Genomic DNA, 27,358 nt, shown 5'->3' on the forward strand with positions numbered 1-27,358 from the left:
ATAATTAATTCTCCCCCCCCCCTTTTTTAATGATATAGAGTTTTGATGGACATAGACACACTTGGTTGACAGGTTTTTTTTTTTCCCCTTTCATCACTTTGCTTATGTCATCCTACTGCCTTCTGGTGAGAAATCAGCTGCTAATATTATTGAAGATCACTTATAAGTGATGAGTCACTTCTTTATTGTTGCTTTCAAGTTTATCTCTGTCTTTCAATAGTTTATGATGTGGCTTCCTATGAGTTTTTTTTTAGTTGATCGTATCTGAAGTTTGTTGAGCTTCTTAAACGTTTAGTATTTTCATCAAATTTGGGAAGTTTCTGGTCCTTATTTCTTCAATTATATTTTCTGTCCCTCATTCTTTTTCTTCTTTTCAGAGTTCCTTTATGTGTATGTTGGTAAGCCTGATGGTGTCCTATAGGGATCTGTTCATTTTTTTTTTTTCCATTACTTTTCTTTTTGTTACTCAAACTGAATAATCTCAATTTATCTTCAAGATTTTGGGTTCTTGTCCTATGACTCAAATCTGCTGTTGAGCCTTTCCAGTGCATTTTTTTCATTTCAGTTATTATACTTTTCAAATCCAGAATATTTCAAAAATAATTTCTATCTTTTCATTAATATTTTCTATTTGGTGAGACTGCTCGAACATGGTTTCTTTTAGTTCTTTGCACATACTTAAAATAGATGATTTAAAATCTATTACCTAGTAAGTCCAATGATTGAAATTCTTCAGGGGCAGTTCTATTGACTGCTTCTTTTCCTGTATATGTGTTATACTTTCTTGTTTCTATTTGTCTCACTTTTTTGTTAAAAAATGGAACATTTAAAGCCCTGGCCAGTTTGGCTCAGCGGTTAGAGCGTCAGCCTGCGGTCCGGAGAGACCCGGGTTCGGTTTCCGCTAAGGGCACGTACTTCGGTTGCAGTTTGTCCCCAGCCCTGGTTGGTCGTGCGGGTGGCAGCCACTCGATGTGTCCCTTCACGTCGATGTTTCTCACTCTCTCTCCCTTCCTCTCTCTCCCTCCTACTCTATCTGTACAAAAAATGGAAAAAATATCCTCGGGTGAGGATAAAAAAAAAAAAAAATGGAACATTTAAAATAATACAATGTGACAACCTTGGAAAATCAGATTCCCACTGGCCCCTCAGGGTTTACTGTCGTGGTGGTTTCTTATGTTTTTCTTTGTTTAATGACTTACCTAAATGAATTCTGTAAAGTCTGTATATTCTTTACATCTAGTGATTGGCTAATGATTGAACAGAGATTTCCTTATACACTTGAAACAATGAGTCCACCAGTCTTTGCTGAGGGTTTGGGGCATACCTCCAACACTAAAGCAGGTTGTTGAAAAATTTGCTTTAGTTTTCATGCTTGTGCAGCACCTCAGTGTCAGTCAGAGGGGAGAGCTTAGCATCTATTCATGTATAGTCTTGTGTATGTGCTTGGCCTTTTATTAGATTCCCCAGAATATGTCAGAGCCCCTTGTAAGTGGGCATTCCAGGAACCAGCAGACAGGTCAAATGACAATTAGGTTTTGAAAGAGCTCCACCTATGTTTTTCCCTTTGGTGCCTGAGAGGCTGCCATGGGAATGTGAGCTGTTATTTTCTCAAGACTACTCTAGGGCTGGAGAGTGGGGAATGAGACCAATGTAAGTTAAAATAGCACAAAGTCAGACATTTTTCTTGATTAAATGCTCTATAGACTTCTTGAGCCTTTGGGATGAATTCTAAAAATGTTGATTTTGAAACGTTGATTTTTTTGCCAGTTTTTCATTACTTTTATGGAGGAGCAAATGTTGGAGGTCTTGACTATTTTTACTACCTTCCTGCTCTTGGCACTGGTTCTTATATTACGAAAGCAGTAGCAATACTGTGTAAACTATACATGTGACTACTCCAACACCACACTGGAGAATCACATCCTACTACAAAGGAATGATATGGTTGAGGAGGCGATAAAGGAACACAGACATTGCTTCTCTGCCTATAAGGCATTTATAATCATGTTTTAAGGACAACACCAAAAAAAAAAGGTAAAAAACAGCATTGGTGCCTTTAGGAACACAATAAATGCTGAGTTAATAAGAAACTAAGCCCTAATGGAGTGATAAATTCAAGTCCTATAGAATTTCAGAGAAGAGATTCACTAGGGTGGAAAAAGCATCACAAAGAATAAAGGTCTCTTGATAGAATCATAGGAAAGTAGTGAGGAGTGGGAAGAACATGCCAAAAAAGAAAGCTTGTTCAAGGTTTTAGAGGGTTTTAAATATTTTTAATACAAACCTTTATATATTCTGGATGCATGTCGTTTGTCAGATATGCATGCCAACATATATGTTGGTACTTATATTTAAAGCAATAGTCATCTGTCTTGAGAGGAAGTTTCATTGATGGGTATAACGGGAGATAAACTTCAAGACAGTGACTAGCTTAAGGCCTTGAATGCTACTGGAAAGGAGTTAAGACTTGAATCTATTGGCCAGAAGACTGCAAACTAGGACCACAGCTCTCAAGTCAAATCTGGCTGGTACCTACTTTTTAGTAAAGTTTTACTGGAACACAACCATGACAGTTCACTTACCACCATCCATGGCTGGGTTAGGACTACAATGAGTCAGCTGAGCAGCTGCAACAGAGACCATGTGGCCACAGAGCTAAAGTATTCATCATCTGACCCTGATATTGGCCTTGACTCTGGCCTGCACCCTCTGCCAACATGAAAAAGGGAAATTAAAGGGTAGAAACTACTTGAAAAAAAATCTACATATAAGGTGAGCAGCACTAGGACTGAGGAATTTGTCAGGACTTAGGACAGGCTGAAGGGAGAGTAAAAGATGACTCCAAGGTTGTGGACTTGTATGATTGATTGAAAGATGATAATAATAACTGAAACTGCATGTGTGGAGTAGAAGTTTCAGGTGTTAGGGAAACTCCCAGATGGGATATTTAGTTTTATACTAGAAATCCTGCAGAAAGTAGACTTTACATTTATTTATAAAGATATTCAGCCCTGGCCTGTTTGGCTCAGCGGTTAGAGCGTCGGCCTGCGGTCCTTAGAGACCCGGGTTCGGTTCCTGCTAAGGGCACGTACCTCGGTTGCAGTTTGTCCCTGGCCCTGGTTGGTCATGTGGGTGGCAGCCACTTGATGTGTCCCTTTCATGTCGATGTTTCTCTCTCTCTCCCTCCCACTCTACTGAACAAAAAATGGAAAAATGTCCTCGGGTGAGGATAAAAAAAAAGATATTCAGCCTTTCTATTGACTTTATTTTTACTGTAAGATAATAACCCATGCACTAGAGAGCTAAAGGATGATCACAATCTCTATTAAGAATAAACTCCCAAAATGGGGATTACAGAAATGATTGGCAATGAGCCTGCCTTGTGTGGCTGAGTGTCAATCCATGCAAAAAGAGGTCACTGGTTCGATTCCTGGTCAGGGCACCTGCCCAGGTTGTGGGCCTGACCCCCAGTGTGGGGCAGGCAGGGGGCAGCCAATCAATGATCTCTCTCACTGATGTCTCTCTCTCCCTTAAATCAATAAAGAAAAATTATTTAAAAACAAACAGAAATTATTGGCAATGAAAGAGAAATGTGGACACAAAGACTTAGAAAAAAGAAAGGGTACTCCACCAGAGCATAAAATGTAATAGAGAATCCTGGGAAGATAAATAGGTACACTGGCCACATCTCTAAAGATTTCTGCACTTTACTACATGCTTATCCAACCAATCTCTATTAACTAAATCATTATCTTATTGTATTGTAACTATTTATTTGTGTAAGACCTCACGAAAGTTCCTTGAGTGATTTTTTATTTTTATCTTCACTAATATCCACATAGTAGATTAGTATTCACTGAATCACTATACTCATATATTCTTTGTTGCAAGATGCCAGAAACATTTAATTAGAGAGGAAAATTTCCTAAAAGAAAAATGTCATTAAATGTATTAGTGAAAACGAGTCAACCCACTGGCCTACAGATCACACAGTGGAAGTAATACAAGTATTTGAATAAAACATGAACTACAAAATGGCTGACATTTGCTAGGACAAAGTGACAAAAATCTAAGTGGTAAAGTAGTGAACCTTTATAATAAAAACAAAAGTTTCTTGTAATAAAGTAAGTTGGGTATTTTAAACTTTCTAGTAGAGAGATCTTTACAAAAATGTTCAAGTAGTAGATAGATACAGAAACAAGGTTAGCAACGGAGATTCTACAGGGAATATCTGGGAGCCTTCAAGGACTTTTAAAACTTTTAAACAGGTGTTTTATGACATCTAATTTTACTTCAGAACCAATTATACTTAAAAAATGTATTAGCCATGACAAAGTTTTTTTATTGCAAATAAAAATAAAGGAGAAAACTGGAAGAGGATGAACAAAAAGGTTGGAGACACTTCCCAACATGAAATGATCTGAGTTGGTTACCACACTTAAAAAAGGAAAAAAGCCTGGCTGGTGCACATGCCCAGGTTGTGGGCCCAATCCCCAGTGAGGGGCAGGCAAGAGGCGGCCAATCAATGTTTCTATCTCCCTCTAAAAGAAAAAAAAAATTTAAAAAGGGAAAAACAATGTATATAAAAACTCCCAACAAAGTTATTAAAGGAGGTGGCAAGAGGAGAAATAGAGGTGTGATTCTTTGCATCAGCCACTAGGTGGTGGCATTGGCCCAGGAGGGTTCAGTTATGGGGATTGGAAATTAGGTGCCTGGAGTAAGCAATAGCTTGGCCATTTATAGGTATGGGACTGTCAGAGAATGGTATTCTACTTGATTATGTCAATAAAAACTTTGAAAGCAGACATTTTAAAACATCAGGACAAGTTATCAGAGGTTTACTATAAAAAAATTATAAAAAATACAACTGTACTTGTCCACTTACCTTTACTACATTGTCCCCTGATTGTCCGTTATTTCGTAAACAATCTAGACATATAGCAATCTGTGGGTCACTTCTGTGATAGTCTTTATCATCTTGATTTTCATCACCTTCTTCATCTACTTTAGGTTTGTCAACTTTTGAAGTATCATCTGTACAATTTGAGCAAAACTCAAAGTTGATATTCAAGTTAAACAACTCTATTAATCATCAAAACAGAATTGAAAATTTTAATACCGTTAAAATGTTCCAACTAACTCAACAATGAAAGTATTTTTAAAAACCACCAGTGACTTATTAAGATGTCTAGGCTCATTGGGGCATCCAAATGAAAGGTTCAGGACTAGCTATATTTGGCCACAAAAATAATTGCAATTAGTGATTAGATCACTTAGAAAGCAGACAGTATAAAAATACTTCCAAATTATATATATTCAAATTTAAAACTGAGTACTCTTGAGAGCTTAGAGGATTTGAAATCAGCTAAATATAATGAATAGAATGAACTACCTTTTTGAACATGTACATAGGTATATAAGACTCCATTAAAGAAATCTGAATAGTATACTTCATATTATATCAAAATTTACTTAACCTAGAAAATACCTGCAGCCTACATATAATGCAACTATATTTGTTGATTAATTCATTTATTGAATACCTTTAACTCTCCATTAGATGTGCACTGTACTAGTCTAGAGGGAACAAATATTGAAATGAGTTATTATCCACATCCTCACAGTGGTCAGGGTATAAGAGGAAATACAGGCAAGTAAAGAAAACAGATGAAAAAGTTGGATAAGCCCTTTGATGGAAGAGGTAAAACAGACTACGTGGCCACATGTAAGAAAGGTAATAAACCCAAATTTGGGGTGAAGTAGAGATTCAGGGAAAATTTCTAGATAAAATATCTCTAAGCTGAAACTTGAAAGAATTAGCCAGCCAAGCATTACAGTATAGAAAATCCCAGGAAAAAATATAGGTTAGCTCCTCTATAATGACTGTAATATAAGCATTACGGTTCTATAATAAAAAGCAAGTGGGTTCTCTTCTGTATTCTTTCTTCTACATATTTATATGGAACCCACATAGACAGTAGTCGCCTTTTAAGAACCAAACTCCCAGCTTCAAGAAAAAATCCAAATTCTTCACCAAAACATTATAAAATACTTTAAAGACAGAGAAAAAAACCACAAAGTAGGCTGTAGTCTTTCACAAGTCAATCTATAAGATACATAGAGTCATGAACTAAACCTACCACATAGCTTCTGAGGACAATCCTCTGGAACCCTGTCTTCTTGAAAAGGTAGTAAAAAAATTGGAACATTTAGTCAACTTGATATCATCTGTATTTTTACGATAGCACTACTATCTAAATTGTAATTTATGCTCGGGTAAAACAAGCCTGTAATTAAGTCATTTTTTGTCAGGCTTGGTTTCTTTGACTATTTTGTTGTAGAACAAAAATAATCCCTTGCTACCTTAGCCAAGTCATTCAAAACTAGGCTCAAACCTCCGCTACTATAGAGCCTGCAGAGTTAAGTTACACCAATGAAACTAAGATCCTCATTTTACAGATAAAGTACATTTTTTCACCTATCTTAATTATTAATGTAATTAACAATCCTATAATTTTATGGAAAACCCAGAGATGGGAGATTGGGCTCACAAGTGAGCCTATAAAAACACACATACATCCTTGAAAGATCTCAGTGGTACTTAGGTCATCTTGAAATAAATCTTATATTAAATAATGGGAAAGGATACTTCCTTATAATTTCAGGTATGTTGTACTTTTTTCTCTGCCCAGTAATGCCTGCTACTTTGCTGAAATTATTACAAACTTACTGATGGCTGAGTCTCCTGGCACCCAGAAAAGAAACTCGGATACATAGCACTGATGATGGGAAACATTCCCATAAGCTCCTACAAATATTTTTCAAATTCCAGGTTATATAAAAATTTGTATCACCTGAGCTCCACCTGGAAAAACTTCATTCCAAGATCCCCTTGCTATGCTCTCAGCCACATCTCAGTTCCCTCCCCTATTCAAACAAATGTACAAAATAGAATAAAACAAAATCCTCACTGTTTAGTTGCAGGCTACAGCTCTTTCTTACTTCAGTTTCCTTTAGCTTTCCAGCAAATACTGCTGCAATCAGTTTTCTGTTTTATTTCGCTTCCCAAAGTCCAATTTCTTCTGTTTCCTATTACTTTTAACTGGAGTGATCTCATGATTTTACATAGAAGATTATTAAGAGAAAGGTTCATAATATAAATAAAAGGGTATATGAATTTTGTACAGGAGAAACTTGAGCTTGAAGAGAGAGATTAACTGACCAAAGATACAAAAAGTTAACAATATGAGAGAAGCTGTCAGATACAGATGTAAGAAAAAGTCACCTTGTCCATTTTCTTGAGGTTTATTTTTCTTCCAAAATTCAGATTCACGCTCAAGTTCTTCTAATTTAAAAGAAAAAAAAGTATAAAAATAACAGAAACAATCATAAAATATGTCATAGAAATGTTGATTTCATAAAACAGAAATCTGCAAGAAGCCAAAGAGCAACTTACGTTCTCGTAGTCCAGGGACCAGTTTAAATATGATTTCCTCTAATGTATTATCCAACCTTCCAAAGGGGAAAAGAGAACATACTAACAATGAAGACAGCAAAATCCAATACATAAGCAGTTTGCGATCTCTAGCTTACACGTATTACAAATGTAGAACACGCTCAGTTTCAGCACACCTATTTCCAGCCTCTCCCACAGCGGTAGGGTGATTACAAAAATGGTCCCAGTCCCCAGCTTTCTCGATATCTACACCCTCTGAACATCACTTTGAATTCCTCTCTTAATGAAGGGATGGAGTCTCTCTCTCTACCCCAAAAATACAGGCTGGCCTTGAAATATGCTTAGGCCAATAGAATATGACACTGTGCTTAGTTCTGAGCCTAGGCCCGAAGAGGCATCTCATGCTTTTGTGTGCACCCTTTCTTAGAATCCTGCCAACCATGAGAACAAGTCTGGAGGATGAGGTACCATGTACAAGAGGACCAAACTGCCCTGCTGAGGCCACCTAAGCCTAGGTCACTGAAGGCCCATCCCCAACAGGACAGACTGCTCTGCTGATAACAGATGGTCCTACCTATCCAGTCAGCAGCTAACTGCAACTGCATGAGTGAGCCCGGCCAAGACCAGAAGAACCACCTAGGTCTATAAACCACAGAACTGTGAGGAATGAGAAATGCTTTAAAAAAAAATTGTTTTAACGTCATCCTATGAACTGAGAGGTCCCAGTTCCATTCCCAGTCAGGGTGTGCAGGAGGCACCTGATTGATGTATCTCTCTCTCCCCCTTCCTCTCTGAAACAATCAATAAAAAAGGGGAAAAATTGCTTTAAGCATGACATTTAAGGGTGGTTGGTTTTTCAGCAATAGGTGCTATATTCACTCTCAAAATCTCTAACACAGCTATGGCTCTTTCCTATAAAGGCAATAATCTCCATTACTATCTTCTGAGAAATTTAGACCATTTGGTCATTCTATCTTCCTAGATAAAAAAATATAAATATTTATCTTGATATTATTCTAGTCTTCTTTTCCTGATAAAAATGTAACCCTTCCTATTCGTGGCTTTGGTTTCGTGACTCGTTCTCTTGCTCCCACACACCCTTCAGTCTCCATACTTTCATCCTGCTGGGCAGCATCACTCTTCTCTAACTACACATCATGTCCAGTTCTATGGATCTGAAACACCTTTATTAAACTTACTGTCTCTTCAAGCTAGTAGCTGTTTCCTAATCTTTTCTTCCAATTGGAAAAACTTTGAAAGCATAATTGACATTATCTGTCACATACTCTGTGTTTTGTTTCCTTTACTCTCTTGACCCCCCAAATCATCCATAACTTTCAACTGAATAGGTTTAAAAATCATTTTAGAATAAAAAAATTTTTAAATTTTAAAACTTTAAAAGTCATTTTTCTCCTGTATTGCCTTGTAGTAGTTTGATAGGGTTGTCTAAAATTGCCTCCTTTAAAGTGTGCTTTTCTGTTTTTTTTTTTTTCCCTGTCTACCCTTTCTTTGTCCCTAAGTATTTTTCTTTTCCAGCTACCTCTAAATCAAGTCTTTTTTTCCATGCTCTGCACACTTTAACCTTTTCTGTAGGCTGCCTTTTCTTTTGTGACTTCATATAAGCAGATAACATATATTTAAACTAACTTTCACATATTTATATCAAAATTATGTATTTAATTACAATTAAACTACCATATAAGCAATATAAGCAGACAATTTTTATATACACACATTACATCTCTGCTGTGCTCAAGTTCCATATTTTCAACAGATGCTAACTATCTGAAGCACTGCCTTTTGTTTATCTATGTCAACACTGTCTCATCCATCCTTCAACAAAATATTGAATACCACTCTTTGTCTTATTTTCCAAAAATTAATTTAGAAATGAGAACATATCTTTCCAAAAAGGCTCTAAATGCAAGAATTATCTTAACACATACACCCCAATTCACACATTTAAGTCACCCAGCTCCACTGACTGCTCCTCCTTGATAGTTCTCCCATCTAGTCTTTCCACACTTCCCACTCTTCCAGTTCCTCGGTTCCCACACTCCACAGAGGACAGTGTACACCTGTTTTCCTTTAACTTGACAGGCTCACACAATGATCAAATTAATGCTTAAGAAAGATTCACTATTTGCCTTGCTCAAGAACTAATTTCTTCCCACCACCTGGCTTCAAGTATTTCTCTAACTTGAGTCCAACCTACAAACCATAGCTGGTGTTACTCTCTTATCATCTCTCTTCCCTAGCCAACAGGCTTATTCAGTTCTCCATAAGGATGCCTTGTCTTTTGCAATCTGTTTCTCTCCCTCATGCTCTTCATCCTGACTCGATTACTCTCCAACCAAACAAATGTTACCTTATTCTCCAGACTTAAATACTAACTTGTTCACAAAGTTCCCCCTAATTTTTAATAGTAGTACTTAAAAGTAGCATTTCTCTTCTTCTTAACTTAGTATTTTTATACAAAATTTACAAGTCAAACTTCCCCATACATCATATGGGGAATAAAACAGCATATTCTCATCCTGATTGCTACAATCCCAGAGGCAACCACTTTCAATCCAACCTTTTTCTTCTAATATTCACTTTGTGCATGTGAGTACACACACCCACACCCACACCCACCCATGCTTTTCCTACTTTTTATGAAAGATAAAAGTTGAGTTTTCTGACATCCTGCCACCTCCCCCTTTCCTCCTAACATATACCTTTTCCTTATGTTCATCTTCCTGACATAGTCTTATTATCATTTTTTTAAATTTAATAACCAGTGTTTGTATGGTTATGATTATATAAATATTCAGTGTACTATGACTATAGATACCCCCTCATTCAGCCTTTTCCTTTCCCTGGAGTTAGAAAATAAAGAAAAGAAAGTAATTACTATGTACCTATTCCCGAATTCTCTAAAAGCATTTCTTCTCACTATAATACAAACAGACCAGGAATCAACTAGTTTCAGTCTGTTCCTCTGAGACACCCCTGACCCATTCAATGTCCTCCTACTCCAGTTTAGGACTGATTCAATCCACAGTCCATCAGTGAAGCCAAACCTTGTATATACTCCAATTCCCTGGCCCCCACTCACTCACTTATTTGGTACAACCTCAGCTCTAGTTAAATCCAATTCTCCATTAACTCTGCACTTAGCACTCGTGGCTGGGAAAAAACACCCCACAAACACACCCCTTCAAATTCATAACTGGGACCCAAATGTACCTTTAAGGTTGCCATGAATCCCACTACATTCATTTCCTGGACAACATACGTTTTTCTCTCCTCAGACTCCTAGCTCCCTCCACCCTTACTAGTGAAGATCCTCCCCTGTCCCCTCCCAGTACATTTAGGTCATCTGGGTCCACTCAATCATCACCACCATCCTTTTGCTTTCCAGTTCCCATTTTGCTGCATCACTTCTCATCCTTTCGACCAGTATTTATTGAGAATCTGTTCCAGGAGTGCCAGGAATCCTGAAGTTCTTGTTCTTACTAACTCTGTGAGTTTGTCTTTCAAAAATTTCTTTTGTAGCAATTTTAGTGGTATAAAATAAAAAATATCTATATGTAAAAGATATCATTTGATAAACAAACAAAACTATAATATAAAGGGTAGATGAAAGTATTATACCAATGTAAGCATACTGTGGTTATGTATGATAATATCTCTATTCTTAGGAAACACATATAAAGTATTCAGAGGTAAGGGTGATAATGTACGTAATTTACCCTCAAGTGAGTCAGGAAAAAAAAAACAAAACAGAGCAAACATGTCAGCATATGATAAAGCAAATGAGATAAAATGTTAACAAAAGACTAATTTGAGTAAAAAGAATACAAGTATTCCTTGGACTACTTTTATTTTTGCAACTTTTGTAGTTTTTAATTATTTTCAAATAAACTTTTAAAAAGTATATGGTGATATACTTTAGCCAAGGGATTAGATTTGATTAAATAGATACCTGAAGGAATGAAGTCACTAACAATCAAAGCCAAAAGTTAATTTTGTTACCACATAGTAATTATTACCTGCTCCATTTTAAAGTGCTATTGTTTAGTTTTTGATAAAAGCATCAGGAAAAAATCTGGCAGGAAAAATGTGCTCTGTTCTCCTCTGAATTATTTTAATCAGGGTTTCTCGCCCTCTCAGCACTACTGACATGTATGGCTGGATCTTGGAGGGTGGGGGAGGGAGCTGTCCTGTGACTTAAAGAATGCTCACCAGCACCCACCTAGTCCTGACATCAAAAATACCTCCAGACATTGTTAAATGTATGCTGGGGTCCTGGGGGAACAAAATCACCCCTGGCTGAGAAGCACTAATATACATACAATCAGCAGAAGCCTTCCTTGCTCAGGACCATGGACTACAGCACACCAATGGCTCTCAATGTCAGCACATTTCAGAACCATCAGAGAACTTCATACCTACAACCGGCTCCACTCAGAGTTTCTGATTCAGCAAGTCAGAGGTGGGGTCTGAGAACTGTGACCCATAGTTTGTGGACTATACTTTGAAAACCACTGGGCTAGACATTTATCTATAGATAAATTACTCCAACTACAGGCACTAAAATGGGGGGTGGGAAGGAGTCTGAAATGTAAGACTTGCAAATCCAGATTTATGGAACGATGGCAAACAGAAATGAACATTATATAATATGACTACCTAGAGAATATCTTAGTGCTATTTTTAGATGTGTACTTCCCTAAGATCCCAGTTTATCTGTGCTAGAGCTATGGTACGAACAGGAAGAAAATAGGTTTAAATAGTAAGAAAACCTGGCTTGAAGCTAAGAAGTGCCATTTGAGTTTGCCGAGACCTTCGGCAAAGTCATGGTAAATTTCAATTTTCTGGCAAAAAGGGTTTGGATTAGGATCTTACAGACCACTTCCAGCTTTAACAATATAAAATTTAAGTATGATCGTATGTTTTACATAAATGTTTATGAACTCTTTTTTTAAAAAATTTATTTTTGTTACAGATGTTTCTCCTTTCCCCCCATTGATACCCTCCTCCCGATCTTGCCTCCCCCTGCCCCGGCATTGTCGTGTGTCCACTGGTTATGCACACACGCATCTAAGTTCTTTGGTTTATCTCTTCACTCCTCCTGACCCCCTCTTCTGAGGTTTGTCAGTCTATACCCTACTTCTATGTCTCTGGGTCTATTTTTGAACTCTTTTTTGAACATGATAAATTTTTAAAAACTTAATAGCACCAAGAATGGTCTTCCTCACTATTAGATCTGTTCTCTTTCCCCTGCCACATAGAATATTAAAATACTGTGGGGGGGGGGGGCAACTACAATTAAAGTAACTCTGAGAGCCTGAGATAAAGTTATAATTTCTAACTTGGAAATGTATTTCTCAAATATTTAATATGTACAGCCTTATTTTTCTAATTCTTTTAAATAAAATGCTTTAAAATGAAAATCATAAAATTCATACAATCTACATTAACTGAGTCAAGGTGCCAACAAATATTAGGATGCATAATAAAAATTATTAAGCATTTATATAATTTATTTAAGTTAGATGAACTATAACATACATTTACTTACCTCAACATTTCTAATGGATTTGTCTCATGAACTTGGTTGCCACACCTTGGACAATCATTACTATCTTCAAAGTGCTGAACAATACAAGTCTTACAGACTAAGAAGAAAGAAGGTGTTAGGTTAAAATGCATCATTTGAATTTAAACTGAATGCAATTAGAAATAGTTCTTAAACATTACCTACTATAAGTAGAGTACTATTCTTTAATCAAGCTTGATTAAACCTGAAAATTATAACACTGAAAAGAGACCCAACTGAAATAAAAACCTGTTGCCACAATATAAAAAGTACACACCATTTTGTTTATTGTTTTTCTTAACTATATTCACAAACCAAATAACTTATTCATACTAGTATAAAAAAGCTAGTTCATTTACATAAAACAGGTTTTTCTTAAAGAATAGGACTAAAAAAAATGATTTTTATCTTTACTGATAAAAAACTTGGGTTACTTTTGATTGGCAGGGGGTATCTGGAACAAACCAGGAGTTACAATGGATCTCAGCTTTTGAAGAGTATGAAGAGCCCGTGCCTACAGGTCCCATGATTTCATGAGACAAAGTACAGAAGTGACACTGAGCTGGCACAAAGGCACGGGAGGTCAAGTGAAAGAATGACTGCAAAACTGACAGGGAAAGTTAAGATTTTAAATAAAGATTCTAAACTAAGATAACAGAAATATGATTTGTGGATTTTTGGCCACAAACACATATAGCCTACATTTCCTTCAAAAAATACTAATCTTTCTTGCTGTGAATCTCTCTCACCTTTTCCCTAAGCTTCTAATTACCTACTATGTTAACTGTCTGGTCTCAAAACCTTAGACACAGTTACAGCACTGAACTATTAAAAAAATCTTCAGTCCACGTCCCTATCCCAATAACCACACCTCCATTTTATTAATCTGTATAATCTGAAACTACAGACAGGCTCCTCCAACCCCTATTTTACAACTCCACTACAAATTACTTCTTTTCCTCCTCCTCATGACCTACATATCTAAAAGAGGTAAAAGTTTATCTAAACAATTGAGCAAGAGTAAACACTAAAGGATTCCTATCACTGAGATTAGGTCTGAAAATTCAAGAAAATTACACATACTAGTCAGAGCAACGATGGTCAGGAAACAATTCTACTAGGTGTCTAACTTTAAAATCATTACTATATGTACAGAATAATATCTTGGTGTTTCCTTTCATTGATTCAATAGACATTTATGGAGGGCCAGACATTATTCTAGGAGCTGGGATGCAACTGTAAATAAAACAAAGTCCATACCCTTATGGAGATTATATTCTATTTGGGATGGCAAACAAAGAATTTAGTAAAAATTGAGACTGCAAAAAAAAAAAAAAAGGTAGAGAGAATTGGGGGGCTGCAGCTATTTTAGACAGGGTGGACTTTCTAAGAAGGTAACAGCTGAGCTTTCTTTTTGTTAAGTGCACTTGAATCTCTTATTATCTACCTCCTTATACCATTACATACAGCTATTAAGGTAACACCCTTCAGTAGAGTTCACTCAAAATTTGGATGAAACTATTAGAAAACATTAAAAATAAAAACACTTAGATATGAATATATCCTCTTGTCCTCCAAATTTCTTGGTCTCAAAAAGGTGATAAATGTCTTTTAAAAAGTCAAAATAGTGTTTGGGAAGGGAGGACTACCCTGTTAAGCCATACTGAAGTGGAGGACAGAGAAGCTGAATTCCTCTAAAGCTGGTATTTATTCTTTTCCCAGGGACACTAGATACATCTCTGAAATTTGGGGAAGAAGGCAAAAAACAAACAGATTAGAGACAAGAAGGAAGGGATATTACAAAGGCTGATCCTTGTGGTTCAAAAGGTTTATCATATTCAATGATTCAGGAATTCCTGGTTGTCTATCAGCCTTGGCCAAATAGAGAGGCACGTGATATGCCCAGAGCAAGCCCTAATATGAGTCAGCCAAAAGGTAAAGGGTAGGACAAAAATACCAGGTTGCTGAAGAAAGAAATGTAAACCTCATCCATCTAGAGGTACACAGTTTCAAGAATAAGGCTGTGTTAATTGCTTCAGGCCAAGCCACCACCAGTGCCAAGGATGCTGATGGGGAATAGTAATCTATATTCCAAAACTGGACTGTCCAATGTGGTAGCCACTATCCATGTGTGGCTACTGAACACATCATGAAACGCTGCTAGTCAAGTTGAGATGTGCTTCAAGTGTGAAATACAACAGACTTCAGAAGATTAGCATGAAAAAATCATTTCAATAAATTTTTATATTAATTTCATGTTGAAATAATATTTTAGATACATTGGGTTAAATAAAATAATAAAATTATTTTCATGTGTTCCTTTTCAAAAATGTGCTTTTAGAACATTTTAAATTACATAGGTGGCTCACATTTTATTTCTACTGAACAGTGCTGTTCTAAAGGGAGATAAAAAGCCCATTCATTTCACACCAATGTTTAAAATAACAGTATATTATTTTAACTTTGCAGAAGAAGAGGTTCCTACAGGCCGGGGAACTTGTCTACTCTGATGAATGGCAGCACAGACTTGAATCCAGGTTTTCTGATACAAAAATCACAAAATTTATGTCAAATTTTAAAGAATGTTTTTAACTTTACAAAGGAAAAGAATGTTACGTAGAAATACTATCTCTCCCAAACATCTTAGCATCTCTATTAAATCTGACCACCAAGTAAACAGGACAGATATAAGCCGTCCCGAGGCATAGAAATTTACCTTATTCTGCTGTATTACATTAAAGGAATTAAATGCAATTTTTTTTTTCAGAGGCTAAGGCCAAAAAATTGTTTTTAATTTTTTTAAATTTTATAAAGAAAAATTAAGATTTTGAAACATAATTTTACTCTAGTTTTTGTTTTTGTTCAAATGATATGGTGGTGACTGTCAATGTCATCTTAATCATTAGCAACGGGTTTATATACCAGCCACCACCCTAAGTGCTTCAGCACATACTTAATTCAACACAAGTTAATTATTTAATCCTCACTACACTCTATTAATTAGGTAACATTATTTGGCCTTTACAGATGGAGAAAGTAAGCAGGGAACCTCATCAGTTTGCCAAAAATCATAGGTGCATCAGTAAGGTGGTGAAAGCCAGGATTTTAATCAAGAGCCAATTTTCTTAATCAATACATGTCTGTAAGATACACTTTCTTCTCATTTTACTTCTATAGGTCTGCAATAATTTTTTTAAAAAAGCTTTACCCCTTAATTTGGGAGCTTTAACTATGTCTACTTACAGAATTAGATCTCCTTTTAAACTGAATATTTAGCATAAAATAGATTATTTATTGCCTTAAAAAATTGCTTAAAACAACAACAACACAAAAAACAGTTGCCGATTCCAAAATGGTGGCGGAGTGAATGGAAGCTACACAGTCTCCCAGAACCAAACTGGAATTACAAGTAAAACACAGACAAATCGACGGGAAAAAGCAACAAAAAAGCAGCTTGCGAGAACCATTCAACCAGGGACACTGACTCCATCCCGGTAGGCTTGCGAAGGCGCGAGACCAAGGCTGGGAGCCCACAGTCGGCAGCTCGGCAGCGACCTCAGCACTGACCACGCCCTCGGGTTACACTCCCAGGCGGCTCCACAGCGCAGAGCCGGGACAGAGGCTAAAATAGCCACAGCCACTCACCTTGGGCTCCGGCAAAGGGAGGGCAGACGGGATTGGAACTGTGTGGGGACACTCGGGGTTTGGAGGGCGCTCAGAGCTTTGGCTGAGTGCAGCCACGCAGGATGGTGGCCATTTTGCTCCTTCCCAGGGCTCTGGGGAGAGGCAGCAGCCCCTCCCTCGGAGATCCAGCCCCACCCTGTGGGCCATTGAAGTACTAATTGAGGCTCACTGACAACCAGCATCTGCCCCACCCTCGGGAAATCCCCTATGCTGAGCACCTGAGGGAGTTTTTCAATCAACTGACAACCCAAAACTCATCAAGTAACCTGGACTGCTAGCCTCCGGGCAAAAAGTTAGTGGATAACAATACCATCCATGGGCTAGCAACTCTAACCAGGAAAGTAAGACTTGACAGTGGTGTTTAACGTGGGTCCTCCCTCGCTCATCTAAACCCAGGAGAGGGAGCCACAAACAGCAGGACACCCACAGAGAAAACTTGGCAGACTGTGAGAGCCAAAATGGTGAAACACAGAAACAAAAGCCAAATGAAAGAACAAGAGACCTCCACCTAAGATGATACCAATGTGGAGCAGTTAGGCAAGTTAACAGAGCTAGAATTCAGAGCCATGATCTTGAGGAAGCTCAACAGCATGAGTATAGACATAGAGATGCTGAAAATAAACCAATTGGAATTTAAAAACCACCAGGAAGAGATCAAGAGTGATATATCAGAAATAAAGAACACACTGAAAGGTATAAAGAGCACAGTAGAGGAAGCTGAGGACCAGATCAGCGAATTAGAACACAGGGTAGAAAAAAATCAACCAATCAGAAAACCAAAAGGAAAAAATTATTAAAAAACAGGAAGACAGCTTAAGAGAACTGTAGGACAACTGGAAATGTAATAATATTGGCATAATAGGAGTCCCCAAAGAAGAAAATGAGCAAAGGTTAGAGAATGTATTCAAAGAAATAGTGACAGAAAACTTACCTAATTTGGTGAAGGAAGAAGGCATTCAAGTTCAAGAAGTAGAGAGCCCCAAGTAAGAAGATCCCAAACAGGCCCACACCAAGACACACAGTAATTAAAATGCCAAAAATTAAAGACAAAAAGAGAGTCCTAAAAGCAACAAGAGATATGCGACAGGTTACCTACACAGGAAACCCCATAAGTCTCTCAGCTGACTTCTCACAAGAAACATGACAGGCCAGAAGTGAATGGCATGAAATAATCAAGGTCATGAAAAACAAGGATGTGAATCCAAGACTACTCTACCCAGCAAGGCTGTCATTCAAAATAGAGGGTCAAATAAAGAGCTTCTCAGACAAAAAAAGGCTAAGGGAATACATTAGTACCAAACCAGCACTACTATAAATGTTAAAAGGACTGCTGTAATTAGTAGAAAAAATAGGAAGAAAAACATAACCAAACTAAACAAAAATGGCAATAAATAAGTACATATCAATAATCACCTTAAATATAAATGGACTGAATGCTTCGATAAAAAGACACAGAGTAGCTGATTACATAAGAAAGCATGACTCATCTATATGTTGCTTACAAGAGACCCACCTTACAACGGTTGAAAGTGAAGTGATGAAAAAAAATTTTCCAAGCAAACGGAAAGCAAAAAAAAGCTGGGGTAGCAATTCTCATATCTGATAAAATAGATTTCAAAATGAAGACCATAACTAGAGACAAAGAAAGCCACTACATAATATTGAAAGGATCTATCCAACAAGGAAGACATAACCTTGATAAACATATATGCACCCAATATAGGAGCACCAAAATATATTAAAAATCTTCTGAAGGACTTCAAAGGAGAAATCGACAGCAAAACAATCATAGCAAGGGAATTCAACACCCCGTTGACACCGCTGGATAGATCCTCTAGACAAAAAATTAGCAAGGAAACAGAGACTCTAAATGAAGCATAAGACCAAATGGATTTAATAGATATCTACAGAGAATTACATCCCAAAACTACAGAATTCACATTCTTCTCAAGTGCACATGAGACATTCTCAAAGATAGACCACATGATAGGACACAAACTAAATCTCTACAAGTTCAAGAAGATTGAAATCATATCAAGCATCTTCTCAGATCACAATGGCATGAAACTAGAAATCAATTGCAACAAAAACATGCAAAGACATTTGAACACATGGAGGCTAAATAGCATGTTATTAAACAGTGAATGGGTTACCGAGGAGAAAACGGAAGAAATTAAAAACTTCCTGGAAAACAATGAAAATGAACACACAACAACACAAAATCTATGGGATGCAGCGAAAGCAGTTCTGAGAGGGAAGTTCATAGCACTACAGGCCTACCTCAAGAAACACGAAAAATTTCTAATTGACTGTCTAACCTCACAACTTAAAGAATTAGAAAGCAAACAAAAAGAAAACCCCAGAGCAAGTAGAAGGAAGGAAATAGTACATTTCAGAGCAGAAATAAATGACATAGAAACCAAAAAAACAATTCAAAGGATCAGTGAAACAAAGAGTTGGTTTTTCACAAAGATAAACAAGATTGATGGACCCTTATCTAGACTGACCAAGAAACAAAGAGAGAAAACCCAAACACACAAAATCAGAAATGAAACAGGAGAAGTAACAACTGACACCACATAAATCAAAAGATCGTTCCCAGCTACTATGAATAATTATATGGCAACAAATCTGACAATCTAAGCAAAATGGACAAATTTCTAGAAACACATAGTCTCCCAAAACTGGACTGGGAAGAGATAGAAAACTTGAACAGACCAACAATAACTAAGGAAATTGAAGAGGTAATCAAGACTCTCCCAACAAACAAAAGCCCAGGCCCAGATGGCTTCACGGGGGAATTTTACCAAACATTCAAAAAAGAACTAACACCCATTCTCCTCAAACTATTTCAAAAAACTCAAGAAGAAGGAAGACTTCCAAACTCGTTTTATGAGGCCAGCATAATTCTAATTCCAAAACCAGAAAAAGACACTATGAAGAAAGAAAACTACAGGCCAATATCCCTGATGAACATAGACGCCAAAATCCTGAACAAAATAGAGCAAATCGGATCCAGCAATACATCAAAAAAATTATTCACCATGACCAAGTGGGATGCATCCCAGGGATGCAAGACTGATACAATATTCGCAAATCAATAAATGTGATACACCACATAAATAAGATGAAGAATAAAAACCACATGATCATATCAACAGATGCTGAAAAAGCACTCGACAAAATCCAGCATCCATTTCTGATAAAAACGCTCAGCAATGTGGGAATAGAGAGATCGTATCTCGACATAATAAAGGCCACATATGAAAGACCTACAGCCAACATCATACTCAATGGGCAGAAACTAAAAGCATTTCCCTTAAGAACAGGAACAAGACAGGGATGTCCACTTTTGCCACTCTTATTTAACATTGTACTGGAAGTCTTAGCGACAGCAATCAGACATGAAGAAAAAATAAAAGGGATCCAAATTGGAAAGGAGGAAGTGAAACTGTCATTATTTGCAGATGACATGATATTATACATAGAAAACCCTAAAGAATCCATCAAAAATCTACTAGACTTAATAAATGAATTTGGCAAAGTAGCAGGATACAAAATTAACGTCAAGAAATCAACGGCATTCTTATACACCAATGATGAACTCACGGAAAGAGAAACTCAAAAAACAATCCAATTTACCATCGCGGCAAAAAAATTCAGATACCTAGGAACAAACTTACCCAAAGAAGTAAAGGACCTATTTCCAGAAAACTACAGGACATTGAAAAAAGAAATAGAGGAAGATTTTAAAGTAGAAGCGCATACCTTGTTCATGGATAGGAATAATTAACATCATTAAAATGTCCATATTACCCAAAGCAATCTATAGATTCAATGCAATCCCCATCAAAATACCAATGGCATATTTCACAGAACTAGAACAAATACTTCAAAAGTTCATACATAACCAAAAAAGACCCCAAATAGCCACAGCAATTTTGAAAAAGAAGGACAAAGTAGGTGGGATCACAATACCAGATATCAGTATTGTAATCAAAACAGCCTGGTACTGGCACAAGAACAGGCATATAAATCAGTGGAACAGACTAGAGAACCTAGAAATGGACCCAAGGCAATATGCTCAATTAATATTTGACAAAGGTGGCAAGAGCATACAGTGGAGTAAAGATAGCCTCTTTAATAACTGGTGTTGGGAAAATTGGACAGCTACGTGCAAAAAAATGAAACTAGACCATCAACTTATACCATACACAAAAATAAACTCAAAATGGATAAAAGACTTAAATGTGACCCGTGAATCCATAAAAATCCTAGAAGAAAATGTAGGCAACAAAATTTCGGACATCATATGCAGAATTTTCACTGATACATCACCTAAGGCAACAGAAACAAAGGAAAAAATGAACACATGGGCCTACATCAAACTCAAAAGCTTTTGCACAGCAAAAGAAACAACCATCAAAATGGAAAGGCAACCCACTGTATGGGAGAACATCATTGCCAATGATACATCAGATAAGGGGTTAATTTCCAAAATATATAGAGTACTCATACAACTCCACAAAAGGAAGACAAAGAACCCAATTAAAAAATGGGCAGAGTTGCTGAATAGACACCTCTCCAAACAGGACATACAAATGGCCAAGAGACATATGAAGTAGTGCTCAACACCACTAATCATCAGAGAGATGCAAATTAAAACAACAATGAGGTATCACCTCACACCTGTCAGAATGGCCGCCATCAACAAATCATCAAACAAGTGTTGGCGAGGGTGTGGAGAAAAGGGGACTCTAGTGCACTGATGGTGGGAATGCAGACTGGTGCAGCCACTATGGAAAACAATATGGTGTTACCTCAAAAAATTAAAAATTCAACTTCCATTTGACCCAGTGATCCCGCTTCTAGGAATATAGCCTAAGAACCCTGAAACAACAATCAGAAAGAATGTATGTACCCCCATGTTCATAGCAGCACTATTTACAATAGCTAAGATCTGGAAACAGCCCAAGTGTCCATCAGTAGATGAATAGATAAAAAAGCAGTGGTACATATACACAATGGAGTACTATGCAGCTGTAAGAAAGAAAGATCTCTCATCCTTTGAGACCACATGGAGGGACTTGGAAAGTATTATCTTAAGTGAAACAAGCCAAGCAGAAAAAGGCAAATACCATATGATCTCACTTACATATGGAATATAATGAATATAATAGTCTGAGGAATAGGGTAGACCCAGAAACACGAAAGTAGTGAACAGACTGACAACCCTCAGAAGAGGGGGTGGTGGGAGGTGGGAAGAGATAAACCACTGAACTTACATGCATGTAGGCATAACCAATGGACATGGACAACAAAGCCAGGAATGGAGCAGGGGGGATGGGGAGGAGGGTGTCAATGGGGTAAAAAAGGAGAAACATCTGTAACAAAAATAAAATTAAAAAATAATTTAAAAAATAAAATTAAAAAAATTAAGTTTATTTTTTTCTCCCATGCCCCACCCCCAAAATAACAAAAAACAGTTGCCACTTCAGTTCCCAGTCTGGGCACATATCTAGGTTGCAGTTCTATCCCTAGTAGGGGGCGTGCAGGAGGCAGCCAATCGAAGTTTTGCTCTCACATCAATGCTTCTCTCTCTCCCTCTCTACAAATCAATAAAAAAAATCTTTCAAAAACAAAAATAAAATAAAAAAACTTGTAGTAAATATATCCCCCATGTGCTGTTAAATAAAGCACAACCTTATATAAAGTAGAATCTGAGAAAATCCAAGTCTTGAAGTTCAGTGAGCATATGCTTTCCCTTATATGTTTACAAAGTTCGTCATTACAAATCTCCCCCAATTCTTAGTTTTTAATTTGGTTTAGACCAGCGGTAAAACACGTTTTAAAAATATCTTAAAGATTTAATGCCAAGCTCATTAATTACAGACATGACAACCCTAGAGATAGTCTTACAATTCAAGTAAGATATTTTCTATAATTGCTTCACCTGAATGGGAACTTTCTATCTTTGCACACATGATACTTCTTTTTCTGGGGTGGAGGGTCCAAAATTGACCAACACTTCTCCATTATACGTTGTTCCCTTAACTTTACATGTTTCAAACAATTCCAGCACAGTCCAGTCCCACTGGTCTAGGAACTTCCTTGTTCTCTTCACTTTGCATATACCTGCTTTGAAGTACTACTGAATGTTGATTTTATAGTTCAACTAACAAAGGGCTATCCTACATCTTTATTTTCAAGTTCTTGAGAGGTGTGTGTGTGTGTGTGTGGAGGGGGGTATTTTTCACAACAGATACAAGGACTATTTGTTGTTGCTATCTTGAATAAACGGTCCACCCACATCTCTATGGATCAGAGAGCTAGCTTTCCAGCTCTGATGACACAAAGTAATCTACACAAAAGTCTCTTCTTGAGCACTAATTCTGCTTTCATTGATAATAAAATGATAATCTTTTCTCTCATGTCCTTGGTGTTGTCATTCTTTAGTAATGGTCTGTTTATTAAAAGAGATCAAATGCTGACTTCCTTTGGTAAAAGCATCCTAGTGTGTTGGTTTTATCTGTCAACACAGAAGCATGTTTTTTCTTCCTTAGCACATCACCATCTTTATGTGCTATTCTTTTTTTTTTTTTTTTTATACTCACCAATGGACATTTTTGTATTTATCTTCAGATAGAGCGGGAAGGAGAGAGGGAAGAAGAGAGAGAGAGAAACATCGATGTGAGAGAGAGAGAGACACATCGAGGGGCTGCCACCCACACGACCCCAACTGGGGTCGGGGACAAACTGCAAACAAGGTATGTGCCCTTAGTGGGAACCAAATCTGGGACTCTCCTGTCCGCTGGCCGACACTCCAACCGCTGAGCCAAAATGGCCAGGGCTTTATGTGCCATTCATGATTAACACTCATTTGATACAACTTGCTTTGAAAACTTTATTATCTGCTAACAGTTTATAAGTAAACTGCGGTCATCTGCAAAGAGAAGAGGCATCTGCTTCGTGATTTTGATACATAGTCTTACAGGTGAAACTGACAATATTTTTAAAAAAGTTTTCCAGTATATTTACTTCCATGAGACAGTATCTTCTGGTTTAACTAATATATGGAACTAATATACACCTTCCTTCTCCTATGTTATACATGGCATATTTCTTTCAAAGGCCTACATGAGCTGCAATTCCATGGAGAACATTAAGGATAACATTACTTTCTACTCAGAAGAATGCCTTACTGTTTTTTCCAGGACAGAGGGACAGGCAGCAACAAAGCAGAAGAACCTTACATCAAGCAGGCCGGGAGACCAAAATATCCAGGGAGGCTGCCCTTCCACAGACTTCTGGAGTCAAGTGGGACTCCAAGGTCAGAATAGACTCAGGTAGCTCAGTGAGTGCAGCAATGCCCTCATACTCCTCCTGATCAATATAAACTCTGTGATCAGAGAGAATAATCACTTCCTCACACATACTGACAGCTTTGCTCTTCTCTACTTCAACGTCCCTACCTCTGTTTTCTTTCATCATACTTATTCATTTAAACATTAACCTTGGCTAAATCCAACATACTCTGCTTCTACAAGATTATAGCTGTAGCAGAAAACCGTGCACGGCACTAATGGTCTCTCACCTTAAATTCACGACCATGAACCTAAAGCGGGTCATTCATCTACCAGACAGTTATCCTCAACCCCCAAGTCCATTATGCTCTTTGTCAATACTTCACACCTTCTCAAATCCTCAACATAGCCTCCTCCAATCTCACTCTCCGCTGCTGACCTTACTTCCTATTTCACTGAAAACAAAAGGAAAAAACTAAAACAAAGAGGAGAGAATTCACACCACTCCATTACTAGCATCTGTACTCTGTGCTCTTGCCCATTTCCAGAACTTTCATGTGCCTATCTAAAGCCAGTCTGTGCTTTGTGCACGCAATCCTCTCCCAGTGACCTAAGAACACTGCTTCAGTCTTCTCCCCTTTCACCTGCGTGAGTCTTTTGTATCTACTAGAGATTCCCATCAACATTCAAATATACACCCCAACTTACACACACACACACACACACACACACACACACACACACACACACACACACACAGTTGACCCTACTTCCCTGGTCTACTGGAGATTCCCATCAACATTCAAACATACACCCCAACACACACACACACACACACACACACACACACACAGAGTTGACCCTACTTCCCTGGTCAGCTATCACTCCATTTCAGACCTACATATACTCACTCTCTTCAATTCCTCTCTTCCCAGTCTTTTTTCCACCTTTATAAAACCTTCATTAAGATGAAATACTTACAGAATTATAGTACAATTATCAAAACCAGGAGGTTAAAATTTTTCTATCCTCTGCCTTGGCTGGTTTGGCTCAGCAGTTAGAGTTGGTCCGAGGGTTCAGTTTTGGTCAAGGGCATGTACCTGGGTGGCAGGTTAGATCCCCGGCCTGGTCAGGGTCATGCAGGAGGCAACCAGTCGATGTGTGTCTCGCATCAATGTTGCTTGCTCTCTCTCCCCTTCCTCCCACTCTATCTAAAAATCAATGGAAAAATATCCTTGGGTGAGGATGAACAACAACAAAAATAAATAAATAAAAATGAAAAAAATTTTCCATCCTCTCACAACTATCCAGACTTTCACTTTCATTTTTAAAGAAAGAAGAGCATTCTTTTTATTGATTGTTTAGAGGGAGAGGAAGGGAGAGAGAGAAACATTGATCAGCTGCCTCCTGCACACTCCCCCCCTCCCCCCCAGGGATCGGGTGCACAACAAGGCATGTGCCCTGACCAGGAATCGAACCTGGACCTCTCAGTCTGTGGGACAATGCTCCATCCACTGAGCCACACCGGCCAGGCCAGAAGAGCATTCTTTTTAAAAATGTAATTATTTTTATTTTTAGAGAGAGAGGAAGAGAGAAAGACAAACACTGATGTGAGAGAACATTGATCAGCTGCCTCCTGCAATGCCCCCCACAGGGAAATCAAACCAGCAACCTTTGGGTGCACAGGACAATGCCTAACCAACTGAGTCACATTGGCCAGGGCCAGACTTTGGCTCTTTACCACTCCATAGAAACTGGTCGACAAGATTATCCATGACCTCTGCATTGCCAAGTCTAATACAGTTGTCTCTCGCCACTTGGAGCTTCGACTTTTCGCAGCTTCACTCTATCGTGGTTTTTTCAAATACATTAATTAAAAGTTAATCGAGACAGTGAAAATGATACAGCGCATGCTCAGTTGTCTGAGTCAATTATACACCCCTGTATTATAATTATAATTACAATTAAAATTATTGTACATATGGACTGTAGGCCTATATATTCAAGCACCCCCGCAAATCCTTCAATGCCAGGTGCAACCGCTCAACCACTCCTTGTGTGTAGGCAATAACTTTTTCCCAAAAAATCGGGTGTGGTGAAACCAAGCCAATCAGAGCCTGCTGTTCACTGATTGGCTATCCTATCCTCTTCCTATCCTGGCCACTGATTGGCTCAGCCTCATGCAAGTTTGTTTCTCTCATACATGCTTCCACATCGCTACCCATCGAAAGCATCTTTGCTCTTGTGTTTGTGATTTCTGAGAACTTTTATCTAAGCCCCACAATGGCACCTAAATGTGCTGCTCCTTCTAAGCCTTCTGACGATGAAACTAAGCGCCGGAGAAAGATGCTTACCATCCAGAAGGTAAAACTCTTGGATATGATCAAAAATGGCAAGAAAATCATGGAGGTTTCCCATCATTATGACTTGAATGAGTCTACCGTTAGCTCTATCCGTAATGAAAAGAACATCTGTGCAAAGGCTACTGTCTCTTTCAACAAGGAAGCAACATGCGTTGTGACAAGTCGTAATAAGTTCATAGAGAACACGGAGTCTGCCCTAGCCGTTTGGATCAGCAACAGCCACAAGAAAAACATTTCGTTGGATTCGCTGATCATCCAGGAAAAGGCAAAGCAGCTCTATCAGTGCTTTATGGTGGACAAACCTCAACCAGGACCCTCTTCTGCAACGTTCATAGATTTTACGGTGAGCAAGGGTTGGTATGAGAAGTTCCAGAAGAGGTGAAGAGTGTCGTTCTCCACAGAGAAGCTGCCTCTGCTGAACAGCCTGCAGCAGAGGACTATGTGAACAACACATTCCAGAAGATCCTTGAAGAGGGCAAGTATCATCCAGAACAGGTGTTCAATACGAACAAAACAGGACTGTTCTGGAAAAGAATGCCTTCCTGGACATTCATTTTCAAGGATGAGGCCAAGGTCCATGTGAGGGAGGAGGAGGAAGAGCAGCCAGAGGTTCCTGGTGGTCAGGAGGAGGAAGTTGGCCTTACATTTGAACGTTTCTTTGCAAGTCATGAGAACTATTAAGGCAGTACAGGACATGATTGGCAAATGGGACCCACAAATGATGCATGCATTGTTGTTCCAGAATGCACCTGATGGAGCAACAGAACCCTACAAAAGCCTCCTCACACATATGAAAAGACAGCGCCAGCAACTGCCTATCATGATGTTCTTGAGCCGCGCACCCAGACACCACTGCCTACTCCTAGTACTCCTTTAGTGGAAGACGACGACGACGCACTGCTGAAGATATTGCACCACCTGAAGACTCTCCTACCGAGGTTGTGCCTTCAGAGGAGCAGTAACC

At 38.1% G+C, this 27,358-nt stretch overlaps 1 protein-coding gene across 5 annotated transcripts in view; it reads right to left on the minus strand.

Annotated features, from left to right (window-relative positions):
* The window catches only part of PCGF5 (polycomb group ring finger 5), a 71,725-nt gene that overhangs the window by 26,703 nt on the left and 17,664 nt on the right, over positions 1-27,358 (minus strand). For 2 of the 5 annotated variants that reach the window (XM_036265007.1, XM_036265003.1), the window contains exons 3-7: positions 13,026-13,122; positions 7,457-7,512; positions 7,286-7,345; positions 6,141-6,179; positions 4,886-5,034 (exon numbers count right to left, since the gene is read on the minus strand). In XM_036265007.1, coding sequence (XP_036120900.1) covers positions 4,886-5,034; positions 6,141-6,179; positions 7,286-7,345; positions 7,457-7,512; positions 13,026-13,122 — 401 coding nt within the window. The remainder of the gene's footprint in view (positions 1-4,885; positions 5,035-6,140; positions 6,180-7,285; positions 7,346-7,456; positions 7,513-13,025; positions 13,123-27,358) is intronic. The other 3 variants (XM_036265004.1, XM_036265006.1, XM_036265005.1) reach the window with 3 other exon arrangements.

This window comes from Molossus molossus, unplaced genomic scaffold (assembly GCF_014108415.1).
Source record: "Molossus molossus isolate mMolMol1 unplaced genomic scaffold, mMolMol1.p scaffold_m16_p_17, whole genome shotgun sequence".
Taxonomy (NCBI): domain Eukaryota; kingdom Metazoa; phylum Chordata; class Mammalia; order Chiroptera; family Molossidae; genus Molossus; species Molossus molossus.